At 32.0% G+C, this 18,340-nt stretch overlaps 1 protein-coding gene across 1 annotated transcript in view; it reads left to right on the forward strand.

The window, feature by feature from the left end:
* The window catches only part of tmem120b (transmembrane protein 120B), a 32,303-nt gene that overhangs the window by 672 nt on the left and 13,291 nt on the right, over positions 1 to 18,340 (forward strand). Inside the window, exons 2-8 of the mRNA XM_056466525.1 lie at positions 6,323 to 6,441; positions 9,432 to 9,548; positions 11,787 to 11,846; positions 11,929 to 12,024; positions 12,115 to 12,204; positions 14,239 to 14,304; positions 14,389 to 14,450. Of these exons, the coding sequence (XP_056322500.1) occupies positions 6,323 to 6,441; positions 9,432 to 9,548; positions 11,787 to 11,846; positions 11,929 to 12,024; positions 12,115 to 12,204; positions 14,239 to 14,304; positions 14,389 to 14,450 (610 nt within the window). The remainder of the gene's footprint in view (positions 1 to 6,322; positions 6,442 to 9,431; positions 9,549 to 11,786; positions 11,847 to 11,928; positions 12,025 to 12,114; positions 12,205 to 14,238; positions 14,305 to 14,388; positions 14,451 to 18,340) is intronic.

The following is an 18,340-nucleotide window of genomic DNA, read 5'->3' on the forward strand; positions in this document are numbered from 1 at the left end:
GATATAAATATATTGTATACAGGCCAAAGATAAGTTTTTTTAACACACATGGAAGTTACTATAGGAACTTGTGTAGAACTAGTCAGGGATTCAACGCTGAGGATTTTTTCTACTGGCCCGATTGGACCAGCGGTTCAGATTTTTACTTGCCCTGCCAATATTTTCACTGGACCCACCAAAAAAAATAAAAAAGTAAAAGTTAATAGCTATTTCTTAGCCACATGTCTTAGATAATGTGTCGAAAATGTGTTTGAAACTAGAATTTAAATATTTTTTAAATGTTAATAAATGTATAATGAGCAAATCGCGGTGTACCCACGTAAATATCTGCTTCCAACACATTATTTTAGCCTCATAATTTGATGTTGCTGTCACTTTGCTGTACTGGTTTTTAAAAAGCGCCATGCTCACAACATCTAATCAGATAAGATTGAGGTAAAGTTTGTTTAATATTCGCACATTCATTTGTTTTTGAACAGTGACATCTTTTGACACGGTTCCTATATTGTCTACAATGCCACTTTGAATATTCATTCTGAAATCATATGCAATTATGACTTCAAAACAACATTAGCACTATTTAATTGACAGTGAGCAATGTTGTACTTTGCTAAATTGAAGTAAAGTTGGTTTGACATTCAGACTTTCTCCTTAATAATATAATTTCAGAAAAGTATTCATTGCAAATTCTAAATAGTGAAATCACATTAGCAGCCAACAACCATCAAAGTACAGCATTGTTTACAGTCAATTTAATAGTGCTAATGTTGTTTTAAAGTCATACTTACATGTGATTTCAGTCTGAATATTCAATGTACCATAGTAAACAATGTATGGAGCTGTCACTGAACGAATGTGCGAGTATAAAACCAACTTTACCTCAATTCAGATAAGAGGAACCGCAAAGCAAAAGGGTGTTTATGACAGCACAGAGAAGGTAGCATTTAAAGGCTTAAAAGCACAAGCTGTTTCTCGATTCTAAAGCTGTATTCATACGCAACTTACAAATAGTCACAGGCAAATTGAACTTTTATTACAAGGCAGGACAGATCAGGCCAGTAACAATCCTGTCTACTGTCCCAAACGCCTCGCACGCTGGCCCCAGGCCATCAGGCAGTCTTTATTGTTGAGCCCTGGTAGTAGTGGTAAACTTTATTGTCCTTCACTGGGAATTTGTTATGGGCATCACCATGTTGCTGCAGACATAAAGTCAAACAATACAGTAGTTACAATAATTATAACGCTAATTAAGATAAATTCGTGTTAAATAAACCCACTGAAACAGCTACAAAGGATTTCTTATATCGGTTCAACCTACACTTAGGGACTCTACATCTCCTTCCAGAGGGAAGTAGGCATGAGACGATAACCATTTTCAAAGTTTACAGCGATTTGGAAAAGTCAAGGTTTTAAAACCGCTAAAACTTTATATTATATCGTTCCTACAGTATATGTAAGCTATTTTATTATAATTTATGTGGTTTTCACTACTATTTTATTTAGTTTTTTAAGGCAACAGTATTTCCAGCTAAAATGACCATCGACTTCAAAAGCTACGGTTGCTAAATATTTCTTAAAATAAAATAGAGCATATTCAATGGGGGAAAATGTTGTTGTTTTTTACACACACATTTAAAAACAACATATTTTAGAGCAGTAATCACAATATTGTGAAACCGTGATATTTTATCCAAGGTTATCATACCGTCAGAATCTTATAATAACATAATGTGGAAACAAAAAATGAATATTATGTGCTGTTGTAAAAAAATAAATGAGTGAATATAGAGCGAACCCAGTCCAGGAGACTTGAAACAAGCAGAATCTTCCTTATTTAGCCGTGTTGGTTAGTCTGCAGTCATACAGCGTCTTCAAGAAGTCCATGTGTCTGCAGAGCCTATTGGAGGTCTACATTCTGCGAGTTTTATCACAAGTCTGAATTAGGACAAATGATTGTCTTGTCCATATTGTCTTCTTAGGAGGAGAGGAGATGGCTAAACAAAGCATGCAAATTCAGTATTGGAGTCGGCATGATAACCAGCATATAGGTGTTAGAAACCGGCCCAGCTACTGACCACACAAGTTAATCAACAAAAGTGGTTTCTTTAGCCTGAAAGCATCACCCAAAGACAAAAGCAGAGTCGTTAAAAGCCTGACCATAGCGTTTGCATCACTTTGGCTTAGCCTGTAGTCAGAAAGCCAAAGGTTAATGTCTCTCATGGCTGGGCTGTTAATAAAATAATATAATCAACAACCAAAGAATAGAACTTTTCACTTATATGTAGATTATTGTTCATTTGAAACTAGATTATATACATTTATTTTTCCACAGTGCCAATATTAATGTGCCAATGAATATAATAAATACTACAGTGTTTTTGACTCATACTATAGTAAAGAACTTGAATTAATCAGTTGTGGTAATGCTATAGTTATACAACAACCATAGTAAAATTAAAAATTACCAAATACTCTACTGAGTTTTCTATAACCATATATATATATACACACACACACATATATATATATATATATATATATATATATATATATATATATATATATATATATATATATATATATATATATATATATATATATATATATATATATATATATATATACTAAACATATACACCAGTTTATTGTAGTAAAACTGAGCTACTGAGCTATACTATAGTATTTATTAGTTTATTAATTGTTGAATATACAGTATGCTGTAGCATTCATTAACTAAGAGTTGTAAATACTATAATATATACAATATAATACATTTTACTAAAGTATGTTTACTGTAGTATTTTCTATCAATTTAATACACTGTAAAACCCAACAGTCAACTTTATCAAATGAAATGAGTGTAGTTAACTCAATGTTTACTGGAAGTCAATGCTACTCATTTGATAAGGGTTTTTAAACTTAAATGGTTTGTTGCAATCGGTTTACTCAAGTGGTTTGAGTTACCTTCCTTTTTTGGGTTTTACAGTGTATTTACTATAGTTTAGTGTTTGTTCATGAGGGAAATGGTTTTGCTTTTAAAATGAAAGAGGAACTTAAATACTGCTCATTATGTAAATTTGAATATTTAAAATATTTTAAACATTTAAAATATTTTACATATTTAACATATTTGCACATGGGACTAGGCATAGGACGATAACCAGGTTCAAGGTTTACCACGGTTTGGAAAATCAAAGTTTTAAAACAGCTAAAACTATCTGCTATACCATTCCTAAGGTAAATGTAAGGTTTATTTATGTGTTGTAAAGAAATCTGTGGTTTAAAACTAATGAAGACAGCAGAGGTCAATGATTTATTCTAATTATTTAGCCTGGCGTATTTACTGTTCCAAAATCATTTTAATCTTTCCCAAAATTAAATATATTGTGTTCAAGTTGTTGTTGTTTGTTACTCAGACATTTAAACAGAGTATATACAGCAATAAGAGAGTGAAATTCAATAACCTTTAAGACTCTCTATACAGTTTAAGACCTTATAACCACTTTAGGTTTCAGCTGGAAACACTGGCGAGATGTAACTACTAAATACTGATTGTATGAAGCAGCACGGTGGCTCAGTGGTTAGCACTGTTATTTCACAGCTATAAGGTTGCTGGTTTGAGTCCTGGCTGGGTCAGTTGGCATTTCTGTGTGGAGATTGCATGTTCTCCACGTGTTCGTGTGGGTTTCATCCGGGTGCTCCGGTATCCCACAGTCCAAACACATGCGCTATGGGTGAATTGAATAAACTAAATTGGCTGTAGCGTATGAGTGTGTGTGTGAGAATGAGTGTGTGTGGGTGTTTCCCAGTACTGGGTTGCAGCTGGAAGGGCATTGTAAAACATATGCCGGGATAGTTGGCGGTTCATTCCACTGTGGCGTCCCCTGATAAATAAGAGACTAAGCCGAAGGTAAATGAGGGAATGAATGATTATAAGAAACGAAACCTAAACTACAACGTTATTCATATGCTGAATAAAAATGCTAATCCAGCAGGTTTGCACCTATAGAACTGCAGAAATAATGATGTTGCCTTGATTACTGCAGTAAACAAATCAGCATGATATGAACTCTTGCTGGATATCATTGATTTCATAAACTACACAGCATCCTCATATTCACAGATTTAATTCAGGCAAACTTTAGCATTCAACCATACATTGCATAATCAAAAATGATATAAGATTTAATTCCTGGCAAAGTAGCATGTAAGACTTTTTACTATTTTTTAAGGGCCTTAAATTTCTCTACATTGATTCATCAACTTTTAATACTTTAATACTATTTAAGACCCCACAGGCACTCTGTTTAAAAAGAACTTATTTTAGAGGAGTAATCACAATACCGTGATATTTTTATCCAAGGTTATCATACTGCCAGAAACTAACACCGACCCATGCCTACATGGGACAAAGATGGGACGTCTTATTTTGGTTTCTAGGTCAAATAAAATTCCCGAAAGTGGTTTTATATACATAGTACAAATTAGGGCTGCACGATATAGGGAAAACATACATTGAAATATTTTTATTTTCTGCTATTTCTTTTATTTCACCAAATAACTTATATAGCTTTATTTTGAAATTATTAGTACATTTATATTGCATGGGAAGATTTTTTAGAGGAGTGTATCTACAGAAAATATAATAGACTAATAACCAGCATAGATAAATACAGTAGAGCAACAGTATAAATGAACAGGGTGTCCGCTAAGCATGGTCCAGTATACGTTTCTGATGGTATGATAAGCTTAAATAAAAACACCATGGTATCACGGTATTGAGATTACTACTATAAAATATGTTATTTTTAAATGTCTGGGTAAAACAAACAAACAAACAAACAAAAACTTGCCCCATTGAACACGGTTTATTTTATTTTAAGAAATAAGATATAATATTTTGGAACAGAAACACGTCAGGCTAATAGTTAAAATAAATCATTGACTCTCTAGATTACAGATTTATTTACAACAAATAAAAAAAAACATGAAAAACACCTTGCATATATGTTGGGAACGGTATAACAGAACATTTTAACAATATTAAAACCTTTACTATTTCAAACCGTGGTAAACTTTGAACCCGGTAACCATCCCATGACTAGTGTCTGCGGGGTCTTAAAAAATATTAAAAGTTGATGAATCAATGTAGAGCAATTTAAAAATTATATTATAAAATAAATAGTAAAAAGTTTTACATGCTATTTTGCCAGGAATTAAATCTTATATCATTTTTGATTATGCAATGTATGGTTGAATGCTAAAGTTTGCCTGAATTAAATCTGTGAATATCAGGATGCTGTGTAGTTTATGAAATTAATGAAGTCATGCTAGATTTGACATCATGCTGATTTGTTTACTGCAGTATTCAAGGCAACACCATCATTTCTGCAGTTCTATAGGTGCAAACCTGCGGTATTAGCTAGATTTACTCGATTTTTATTCAGTATATGAATGATGTTTGAGTTTTGGATTAGTTTCTTACATTAATATTTAGTAAATATACTGTAAGTTAAAATCTCGCCAGTGTTTTGTGTTTTTAAGGTCTTAAAATGTATGCAAAGAGTCTTAAAAAAGGTCTTAAAAGGTATTGAATTTTACTCTCTGATTCATATAAACTCTGATGAAGGAGTCTAACAGTATTCATGTACAGAAATAAAATGATCAAACAAAGAATAAAGTTGTATAGTCTTCATTATATACATTAATAAAGAAAATTAATGTTTGTTAAAGCTACAAAATGCAATAAATCCTTGCGCTCAAATGCTTTAAACTCATTATAAATGCTTACACAGTCACAGGCCTTAAAACACACACAATTAGTACAGGTTTTTATGGTAAACTGAAATGACTACACAATTGTATCTGCCTGGTCAGCTATAATCCTGACTCCACATTACAGATCCTGCGATGTGAATATTGCACGTTCCTTCACACATTGTAAAATTGATGCTTAACGATATATTGTGCAGCCCTAGTAGTAATAATAAATGCAAGTAAAGTGAATTTCAGAAATATTGGTGTATAATAAAGTACGTCAATGAGCCTAACATACTGATTCTGACCTGATGTTAAATCTAAGTGTTAATACATCACGCCACTTGATCATGGTGGTTTCATTCAGTACTGTGGTATTATCCCAGAGCAATCTTTGTTAAAATGACTGTTTAAATATAGAGCTGTAATGGAGTGACCCGTGATTAAAATGCCTCCTGCTTAAAATAAAGCGTTCAGAAGATGTCATGGGCACACCGAAAGGTCATGCATGTTTTAGGGAACATTTTGATTTCATGCCGAGTACCAATGTGTTTTTGTATTTTAGGAAACGCACAAAGTTTACAGACAGAAGCTGGAGGAGCTGACGAACCTGCAGGCCATATGCAGCAGTGCCATTAGCAAACAGAGAAAAGGCCTGAAAGACCTCAAGCAGAGCCTTCATAAGTATGAACACGCTTTCAGATCTTACAGAAGAGATATACATACTTATATACTTATTTTTAGAGCAGGGGAATTTTAGATTATTAATGATTGATCAAACTGAAAGATCTGTCAGTGTTGTTATTATTTGTATGTTTTTTTGCACAATGCATTATTGTTAAGAAATTATATTAATGTGATTTGTAAATTATACACTCACCGGCCACTTTGTTAGGTACACCTGTCCATCTGCTCGTTAATGCAAATTTATAATCAGCCAATCACATGGCAGCAACTCAATGCATTTAGGCATGTAGACATGGTCAAGACGATCTGCTGCAGTTTAAACCGAGCATCAGAATGGGGGAGAAAGGGGACTTAAGTGACTTTGAATGTGGCATGGTTGGTGAGCGCCAGTTCTGTGGGCGGCAATGCTTTGTTGATGCCAGAGGTGATAGGAGAATGGCCAAACTGGTTCCACCTGATAGAAAGGCCACAGTAGCTCAAATAACCACTCGTTACAACCAAGGTCTGCAGAAGAACATCTCTGTACTCACAACACATCCAACCTTGAGGCAGATGGGCTACAGCAGCAGAAGACCACACCGGGTGCCACTCCTGTCAGCTAAGAACAGGAAACTGATGCTACAATTCACACAGGCTCACCAAAACTGGACAATAGAAAATTGGAAAAACGTTGCCTGGTCTGATGAGTCTCCATTTCTGCTGTGACATTCGGATCTTAGAGTCAGATTTAGGCATCAACAACATGAAAACATGGATCTATCCTGCCTTGTATCAATGGTTCAGGCTGGTGGTGGTGGTGGTGGTGTAATGGTGTGGAGGATATTTTCTTGACACACTCTGGGCTCATTAGTACCAACTGAACATTGTGTCAACGCCACAGCCTACCTGAGTATTGTTGCTGACCATGTCCATCCCTTTATGACCACAGTATACTCATCTTCTGATGGCTACTTCCAGCAGGATAACGCACCATGTCATAAAGCACGAATCATCTCAGACTGGTTTCTTGAACATGACAATGAGTTCACTATACTTAAATGGCCTCCACAGTTACCAGAGCTCAATCCAATAGAGCACCTTTGGGATGTGGTGGAACGGGAGATTCTCATTATGGATGTGCAGCCGACAAATCTGCAGCAACTGTGTGATGCTATCATGTCAATATGGAGCAAAATCTCTGAGGAATATTTCCAGTACCTTGTTGAATCTATAACACGAAGGATTAAGGCAGTTCTAAAGGCAAAAAGGGGTTCAACCCGTTACTAGTAAGATATGCCTAATAAAGTGACCAGTGAGTGTATATTGAATACTTAGTAGATATGTTGCCATGAATACACCCAATGCTTCAATAAAGAGCAGGTCATGTGGGTTTCCAAAAGATATTTTGTTTGCCTTTTGTAACAGTGCAAACTGTCTGCAAAGTTGTTAATCAGCTAAATGCATGATAAATGAAGATATTGTCTCTCAAAAGAAAGTCTGCTCTGAATCGCCTTAACAAATTGTTATATTTTTGAGTCTTTTTACTGCTACTGATTTACGCAAACACAATCAAAGTAACTCATTTGCATAATCCCCACTTTCTTGTGACATACGAAGACTTTCGGACATGGAATAGATACAGAAAGACCAATCAGATTGGACTTGGTCAGATGACCAGTCAGAGCAAAGCTGGCTTATGGAAGGGGGAGGAGTAGAGCTGTGCGATTAAATCGAACTGCAATCGCTGCAATATGAAATATATATGTATCATTTCTATTCCTCCACCCAGAGCAAACGTGTGACTGCCGTCTGTGTGACAGTCTTACAAGCCAATTAAGTGAGCGCGTTTTTGTTTTGCCCAATCAGAATTGTGCAACCGAACTATGCTGAACAGCCACAATAAAAACAAACAGGAAAACGCGGACAAGTGGGATGATAGCGTCTGCTGCTTCAGGGCCTTTAATAGACAAATTCATATCAAAGAAAAACAGCATGTCTGTGATATGGGAATATTTTGGTTTTAAAGTCACAGACACCGAACAAAAACAGGTCATTTCTAAGAGCTGTCGCAGAATTGTTGCCGCAGCTTACAGATTATTGAGCTAAAGTTTGACCACAAAGTTAAATCGCAAATCAAATCGCAATATTCATCAAAAAAATCACAATTGGATATTTTCCCCAAATCGCACAGCCCTGGGGGGAGCTTAGAGATTTTAAGCTCTGAATTGATTCAAATGAACCGTATTTAAATCATTGCAATGTAGTTCTAATATTACATCCCTAAAAAGGAATATTACAGTGTTTTCTCATCTTAAAAGCATCTAAACCTGTTGTGGAGACCCCCAACACAATATTAGGACACCTTAAAATACCATACAACCTGCTTTTTAAAGAAGTTGAATGGTTTTCCAGTGGTTTATTAATGTGACGTGGTACAGAGAGCAACATTTGGATGAATATGGTATTTGCTGCATGTTGTCCTGTAAATTATTAAATAAATAACAATGAAAACAGTGCAAAACCAGCAGTTCAGAAAGCATCTGATCATACTGATGTTGATATTTGATAAATGAAAATATCAATTTAATTTTACATCATGTTTGTTTATAAAGCATTTTATACTGTACGTTGTTTTGACAAAGTTTGCCCGTATGAAACCTGAAAATCAATTAGCATTTAGTTAGAAATACACCTTAAATTTGCATTAAGTCAGTGTTTATATTTTTGATGATGGAACAAACAGGAGAAATGAATTGGAGAAGATTTCAGCTTCAAGTAGGCGGAGTCTTATAGACACGCCCACTTATTGCATCATCACTATGGGCCAATGGGAATTTAAAGTTGTTTACTAACCCAATCAAACATTTCTATAAAGGGAAACGCATTTCAAAGTAGTTTAATTTGAGCTTGGTTTTCTTCTAAGTGATGTCGGTTCATTGTTCAGGTTCATGTAAAGTACATCAGGGCCTCAACATACATTAACTTTTTCCTCTTTTTGTTGACAACAGGTGTAAGAAAAGTTGCAGCGGTAAAGATTCGGAGGTGATAAATGACCTGCAGGTCCAAATTAAAGAAAGGCAAAATGTCTTTTTTGACATGGAGGCGTATTTGCCAAAGAGGAACGGGTGAGTTCTTCATTTTGTCAGTGATATTTTAATGACCACAGCTCTGGGGTTTGGTTTAGAGGGTTTTCTGCTATCTTAAAATTGGCGTGAAGCAGAAGTTGCAATAGTCCTTTCTTCTCTTTTATGGTGTATTTTTAAGTCAAGCAACTTTTTGAGTGCGGCTCAGTGGTTAGCACTGTCGCCTCACAGCAAGGAGGTCGCTGGTTTGAGTCCCGGCTGGGCCATTTCTGTGTGGAGTTTGCATGTTCTCCCCATGTTAGCGTGGGCTTCCTCTGGGTGTTTCAATTTCCCACACAGTCCAAACACATGCGCTATAGGGGAATTGAATACACTTAATTGGCCATAGTGTATAAGTGTGTGTGAAGGAGAGTGTATGGGTGTTTCCCAGTACTGGGTTGCAGTTGTAAAGGCATCCTCTGCGTAAAACATATGCTGGATAAGTTGGCGGTTCATTCCAGTGTGGCAACCTCTGCAATTTCACCAGAGGACTTGAATAGCTTTATATTAAAAAGAATATATCTGTTTAATACATGTGTTTTGTTCAAATGCACCAAAATATATGACCTATATTCACTGAAAAATTTATAAAAATATTCCTTTTCAAAACGGGGTGTACTCAATTATGACGAGCACTCTATATATAAATATTTAGATTTTGTAGTCTTTGCATTTTGTATATTTATTATTATTTGCACATTGTTTATACACAGAGTATAATTACATTATGTAAATAAAAATTTGTATTTTGTATGCCAATTTAGTGTATTCAATTGTTTAACAGCGCTTGTATATATATATACATACATACATACATACATACATACATACATACAGTACATATATACATATTTTACTGTACTTTAAAAATACTAAAAAATGTATCTGTCAGTGTTTTAACAGTTTTCAAACAAATATATTTGATTACCAAAGTCACACAAGTGGCAATTTCACATCGGTCACATCCATAACAGAGAGATGTCACATCCATAACGAACATATACTTTCTCTGTGCATTTATGTTTTGATATATAAATAAATCAGTATCAGTATAATAGAGACAGCCCATTTTGAAAATGAGTATTTTTCTCCATTTCTCAGTGAATATAGGCCATGTATTCTGGTGCATTTAAACAAAACAGATTTATTAAACAGACATATTTATTAAAATAATATTATAGTCACCAAACATATTTAGAAATTGAAAGATAATACAATAAAATTCAAGCTAAATATTGCAAAAAATAAATAAATACAAACTACAAAATTTCAACAAAATCTTTCATTGTTTTCTTGCGTCTCTTGATTCTTGTTTTGTTTTTAATTTGTATTTAATATTTTCTCTATAACATATACATTTGGCTGTACTAGTTTTTGTTCCGTTATTGTAAGTTATTTTGTTAGATAAGCTCCAGATTTGGCTTCAATACCGACTAATCTATATATATATGCACAAATATGATAATGTAAAGCTTCCTATTAAAAATATGAATTTAAAAGAGAGATCTGTGAGGGGTGTACTTATATATGCTGAACACTGTATTTATTAATTTTTTTAAATTATTTATTTATTTATTTGTCAGCACTAGCAAAACAATGCTAACACATGGTAATGCATATACTAACATAAACAAACAATGAAAAATGCATTTGCTACAGTATTTGTTCATGAAAATACAGTTGTTTATCATTAGTTTATGTTAACTCACGGTGCATTAACTAATATTAACATGCATGAATTTGTTAATAATGCATTAGAACCATGATTAATAAATGCTGTACTAGTGTTGTACATAATTAGTTCATGTTAGTAAATACATTAACTAATGAAACCTTGTTGTAAAGTGTGACTTAATCTTAATTAAAGTTACAAATAGTACAATTTCTTGTGTCTGAATATTTCAAACCCTCTTGAATTGCTCACACATGCAGTCACAGACCTTAAAAACACATGCAGATGAAAATCATTCACTTCATTATGGTTAAATTGTAAAGGTTTTTATTTATGGTTAAACTATAATCCCAATTAAACATTGCACATTTTGCGACGTGACTATTGCACATGCACACATTCTCCTCCTCTTGATGTTGTGCAACCTTTAAATTGTGTCCAATGGGAATTGATTGGATAGTTGTGGGTTGCTATTGGTTAATCTCATGTGATTGACAGGTCTAATAATACTGTACGTCGTGCATGGATAAATTATTGATAATAAATAATGTGCACTGTTGTCTTTTCAGATTGTACCTAAATTTGGTCCTTGGAAACGTGAATGTCACACTTCTCAGCAATCAAGCCAAGTGAGTCAGATGTGAGCGTGTGCATTGAGATTTCCCCATGCTAAATTGCTGATTTTCATTTATTTATTGTTTTCTTTAACAGGTTTGCATACAAAGATGAATATGAGAAGTTCAAACTTTATATGACTATAATCCTAATGTTTGGTGCCGTCACCTGCCTCTTCCTTTTGAACTACCGGTAAGAAAGAGATTTGCGTGATTAAATCATGTTGTTTTGAGGAGGTGAATGTGCTTTTTGGAGTCTAACAGGCCGATGTGACGTTCACAGGGTCACAGATGAAATCTTCAACTTTCTATTGGTGTGGTATTATTGCACATTGACAATAAGAGAGAGTATCCTCAGAAGCAACGGCTCACGGTGAGTTCATGATTACCTCTAAAAATATAGATTTATTCATTTATATAAACAGTGTTGCTTTGCTTTTCATATAGAGATAGATCGTTCTTGTGTATGTTAGTTTTTTATATTTATTCCTTTAAATAAAAGTGTTATTTTTATTTATTTGTTGCACTGTGATTTTTTTTGTTTTCTTTTAATTGGTTGAGATTTTATTTGTTTATTTGATTAATTACTTATGAACTTATTTATTTGCTTATTTACTTATTTGTTTATTTATTTATTTGCTTTTTATTTTTTTATTTACTTATTTGTTTATTTATTTATTTGCTTTTTGTTTTTTATTTGCTTATTTATTTTTTTATTTGCTTTATTTACTTATTTATTTGTTTGTTTGTTTATCTTATTATTTATTTATTTATTTGCTGCTTTATCTACTTATTTATTTATTTATGTATTTGCTTATTTACTTATTCATTTACTTATTCATTTTACTTATTCATTTATCTACTTATTTATTTATTTACTTATTTATTTATTTAATTATATGTTTATTTGCTTATTTATTTATTTACTGGTTTATGTATTGATTCATTTATTTGTTTGCTTATTTATTTATTTACTTGTTGATTTATTGATTCATTTAATTACTTGTTTATTTATTTATTTACTTATTTATTTACTTGCTTATTTGTTTATTTATTTATATATTTGCTTATTCATTTACTTGTTTACCTATTTATTTGCTTTATTTATTTATCTATTTATTTAGTTAGTTATTTACTTATTTGTTTATTCATTTACTTTATTTTTATTTGCTTATTTACGTATTTACTTGTTTATTTATTTATTTACTTTATTTATTTGTTTATTTGCTTATTTACTTATTATTTACTTATTTATATATTCATTATCTACTTATTTATTTATTTACTTATTTGTTTATTTATTTACTTTGTTCATTTGCTTATTTACTTATTTACTTATTATTTACTTATTTATATATTCATTATCTACTTATTTATTTGTTTACTTACTTATTTGTTTATTTATTTACTTTGTTTATTTGCTTATTTACTTATTATTTACTTATTTATATATTCATTATCTACTTATTTATTTACTTACTTACTTATTTGTTTATTTATTTACTTTGTTTATTTGCTTATTTACTTATTTACTTATCATTTACTTATTTATATATTCATTATCTACTTATTTATTTGTTTACTTATATGTTTATTTATTTACTTTGTTTATTTGCTTATTTACTTATTATTTACTTATTTATATATTCATTATCTACTTATTTATTTGTTTACTTACTTATTTGTTTATTTATTTACTTTGTTTATTTGCTTATTTACTTATTATTTACTTATTTATATATTCATTATCTACTTATTTATTTACTTATTTGTTTATTTATTTACTTTGTTTATTTGCTTATTTACTTATTTACTTATTTATATATTCATTATCTACTTATTTATTTGTTTACTTACTTATTTGTTTATTTATTTACTTTGTTTATTTGCTTATTTACTTATTATTTACTTATTTATATATTCATTATCTACTTATTTATTTATTTACTTACTTATTTGTTTGTTTATTTACTTTGTTTATTTGCTTATTTACGTATTTACTTGTTTATTTATTTACTTTATTTATTTGTTCATTTATCTGCATATTTACTTATTTATTTACTTGTTTATTTATTAACTTATTTATTTGTTTATTTCTCAGAATGAAAAACTGATTTGTAGTTTTTATCATTTGGTGTTTTTTATTTGTGTTTATTTTATTATTTTGTTATATTATGTAACAGAAGGCTAATCATTTGATCTTCGGCTCTATAAATAAACTATTAATTGATTAAATTTGCCGAAAAGCTACTATATCGTGATAAACATTGTGATCAGAAAAAGTATGTGTAATTTATATTTTTAATTTATTGTTATGGTGCTGAAAATATTTGTTTAATATTTAATTTGTGTGTATTTAATTAAGTTTGTTTAACGTATTTTTTATTTCATCATTATTCATTTCTAGAATTAAAGGATGGTGGGTGTCACATCACTACGTCTCAACTTTTTTATCAGGTGTTATGTTGACATGGTAAGTGTTTCACATGCTCAATTTCCATCCTTTTGATTTTCCCAGCTTTTATTTCATCTCTACTCTCTGCTTTTGTCTCTTTAGGCCAGAAGGTCCCATGTATCAGATGTTCAGAAGTCAATTCCTGGCTTTCTCCATTTATCAGAGTGTGTATCAGTGTTGTATTATCAGCTAGGGCTGTCCAATATGACATTAAGTATCTTATTGTGGGTATTATATACATATCACTATTTTTAAGTCTATTTATGCTCTATTTTTAATCTGTGGTGTTACAAAAAAAAGACATTGTTTACGGTAATAGTTTACAAACATTATTTTGACTTCAATCTTACATTCCACTTAAAGGATGCAGAGAAAAACCTGAATAGCAGCATTAATAATTAAAAAACTGCATATTTTAATAAACAATGATTATATTTAGCATTTTATTTAGCAATGTTTTATAGTCGTTAGTTTTTTACTAATTGGTCCAGTAGGCATTTCTGTGTGGAGTTTGCATGTTCTCCCCGTATTGGCGTGGGTTTCCTCCGGATGCTATAGGTGAATTGGATAAACTAAATTGGCTGTAGTGAGTGGGTGTGAAAATGAGTGTGTATGGGTGTTTCCTGGTAATGGGTTGCAGCCGGAAGAGCATCCGCTGCGTAAAACATGTGCTGGATAAGTTGGCGGTTCATTTAGCTGTGGTAACCCCAGATTAATAAAGGGACTAAGCCGAAAAGAAAATGAATAAGCATTTTTGAGTATATACTTGGTGGCACGGTGGCTCAGTGGTTAGCACTGTTGCCTCACAGCAAGAAGGTCGCTGGTTCGAGTCCTGGCTGGATCAGTTCGCATTTCTGTGTGGAGTTTGCCTGTTCTCCTTGTGTTGGCGTGGGTTTCCTCCGGGTGCTCCGGTTTCCCCCACAGTCCAAACACATGCGCCATAGGGGAAGTGGGTAAACAAAACTGGCCATAGTGTATGAGTGTGTATGAATGAGTATGTATGGGTGTTTCCCAGTACTGGGTTGCAGCTGGAAGGGCATCTGCTGCGTAAAACATATGCTGGAATAGTTGACGGTTCATTCCACTGTGGCGAACCCTGATAAATAAACGGACTAACCCGAAGGACAATGAATGAATGATTATATTTAGCATTTTAATTAGCATTATATTATGTTTGACCTTTAGTCATTAGTTTTTCAAAAGTGTTTTACATTTTACTTATGAATATTTTTATGCTGCTTCATTCTTAATCAAACATTTACCCTGAAGTTCTAATTAAAGTGAGAAAAATAATTGCATATGAATAAACATTTTTCAAATATTCTTTTTCAAATATTCAATCATTTTCCTTCTGCTTAGTCCCTTATTTATCAGGAGTCGCCACAGTGGAATGAACCGCCAACTATTCCAGCATATGTTTTACACAGCAGATGCTCTTCCAGCCAGTACTGGGAAACACCCACACACACTCATTCACTACGGCCAGTTTAGTTAATCCATTTCACCTATAGCGCATGTGTTTGGACTGTGGAGGAAACCCACGCCAACACGAGGAGAACATACAAACTCCACATAGAAATGCCAACTGACCCAGCTGGGAGTTCACCTCCGACCTTCCTGCTGTGAGGCGACAGTGCTAACCACTGAGCCACCATGCTGCCCCTTTTTCAATACCTTTTCAATAATGTTTTCGAATATTTAAGTGCTTTTTAAAAAATGTAAATTATTAATATATTATAATAATAATAATTATAATAAAATTATTAAAAATAAGAATATTCTAAAACAATTTTAAACATTTTTAATAACTGATTTCTTTTATCTTTGTCATGATGACAGTACGTAATATTTTCTTGATATTTTGCAAGATACTAGTATTCCGCTTAAAGTGACCTTACATAAAAAATTTAAGAGGGGCTAATATTATTGACCTTAATAATTACATAGAAATTGCTTTTAATCCAGCTGAAATAAAAGAAATAAGACTTTCTCCAGAAGAAAAAATATTATAGGAAATACTGTGAAAATGTCCTCGTTCTGTCAAACACGAGTTGGGTAATATTAGAAAAATAATTCAAGTTTAACAGAAGGCTAATCATTTGATCTTCGGCTGTATAAACAAACTATTACTTGATTTAATGTGCAGAAAAGCTACTATATGATGGTGAAGTCAGAATTATTCGCTCTCCTGTGAAATTTTATTTCATTTTCAAATATTTCCCAAATGATGTTTATCAGATTCAGGAAATTTTCACAGTATTTCCTATAATATTTTTTCTTCTGGAGAAAGTCTTATTTGATTTATTTCAGCTGGAATAAAAGCAGTTCTTAATTTTTTAAACCCATTTTAAGGTCAATATTATTAGCCCCCTTAAGCAGTATTTGTTTTGGATAGTCTACAGAACAAACCACAGTTATACAATAACTTGCCTAATTAACCTAACTTTACCCTAGTTAAGCCTTTAAATGTCACTTTAGGCTGAATATTAGTATCTTGAAGAATATCTAGTCAAATATTATGTGCTGTCATCATGACAAAGAGAAAATAAATCAGTTATTAGAAATGAGTTTCTTCTGTTGATCACAAAAGAAGATATTTTGAAGAATGTTGGAAAAAGCAGCCATTACCATCAATATTATGGAAAGAAATACTATTTAAAGGGACAGTTCACCTAAAAATGAAAATATTTATGCTTCCTCAAGTGATTCCAAATCTTTTTTATCTTTATGTTTCTTTTTGCTGTTGAACACAAAAGAAGATATTTTGAAGAATGCTGAAAAATGCAGCTATATACATCAATAGTAGAAACAAAAAAACTCTATTTAAAGGCACAGTTCACCCAAAAACGACTCCATTCTTAAAGTTGTTTTAAAGTTTTCTCAGTTTCTTTCTTCTGTTGATCACAAAAGAAGATATTTTGAAGAATGTTGGAAAAAGCAGCCATTACCATCTATATTATGGAAAGAAATACTATTTAAAGGGACAGTTCTCCTAAAAATGAAAATATTTATGCTTCCTCAAGTGATTCCAAATCTTTTTTATCTTTATGTTTCTTTTTGCTGTTGAACACAAAAGAAGATATTTTGAAGAATGCTGAAAAATGCAGCTATATACATCAATAGTAGAAACAAAAAAACTCTATTTAAAGGCACAGTTCACCCAAAAACGACTCCATTCTTAAAGTTGTTTTAAAGTTTTCTCAGTTTCTTTCTTCTGTTGATCACAAAAGAAGATATTTTGAAGAATGTTGGAAAAAGCAGCCATTACCATCTATATTATGGAAAGAAATACTATTTAAAGGGACAGTTCTCCTAAAAATGAAAATATTTATGCTTCCTCAAGTGATTCCAAATCTTTTTTATCTTTATGTTTCTTTTTGCTGTTGAACACAAAAGAAGATATTTTGAAGAATGCTGAAAAATGCAGCTATATACATCAATAGTAGAAACAAAAAAACTCTATTTAAAGGCACAGTTCACCCAAAAACGACTCCATTCTTAAAGTTGTTTTAAAGTTTTCTCAGTTTCTTTCTTCTGTTGATCACAAAAGAAGATATTTTGAAGAATGTTGGAAAAAGCAGCCATTACCATCTATATTATGGAAAGAAATACTATTTAAAGGGACAGTTCTCCTAAAAATGAAAATATTTATGCTTCCTCAAGTGATTCCAAATCTTTTTTATCTTTATGTTTCTTTTTGCTGTTGAACACAAAAGAGGATATTTTGAAGAATGCTGAAAAATGCAGCTATATACATCAATAATAGGAACAAAAAAAACTCTATTTAAAGGGACAGTTCACCCAAAAACGACTGCATTCTTAAAGTTGTTTTAAACTTTTCTCAGTTTCTTTCTTCTGTTGATCACAAAAGAAGATATTTTGAAGAATGTTGGAATAAGCAGCCATTAACATCAATATTATGGAAAGAAATACTATTTAAAGGGACAGTTCACCTAAAAATGAAAATATTTATGCTTCCTCAAGTGATTCCAAATCTTTTTTATCTTTATGTTTCTTTTTGCTGTTGATCACAAAAGAAGATATTTTGAAGAAT

Source organism: Danio aesculapii, chromosome 10 (genome assembly GCF_903798145.1).
Source record: "Danio aesculapii chromosome 10, fDanAes4.1, whole genome shotgun sequence".
NCBI lineage: Eukaryota > Metazoa > Chordata > Actinopteri > Cypriniformes > Danionidae > Danio > Danio aesculapii.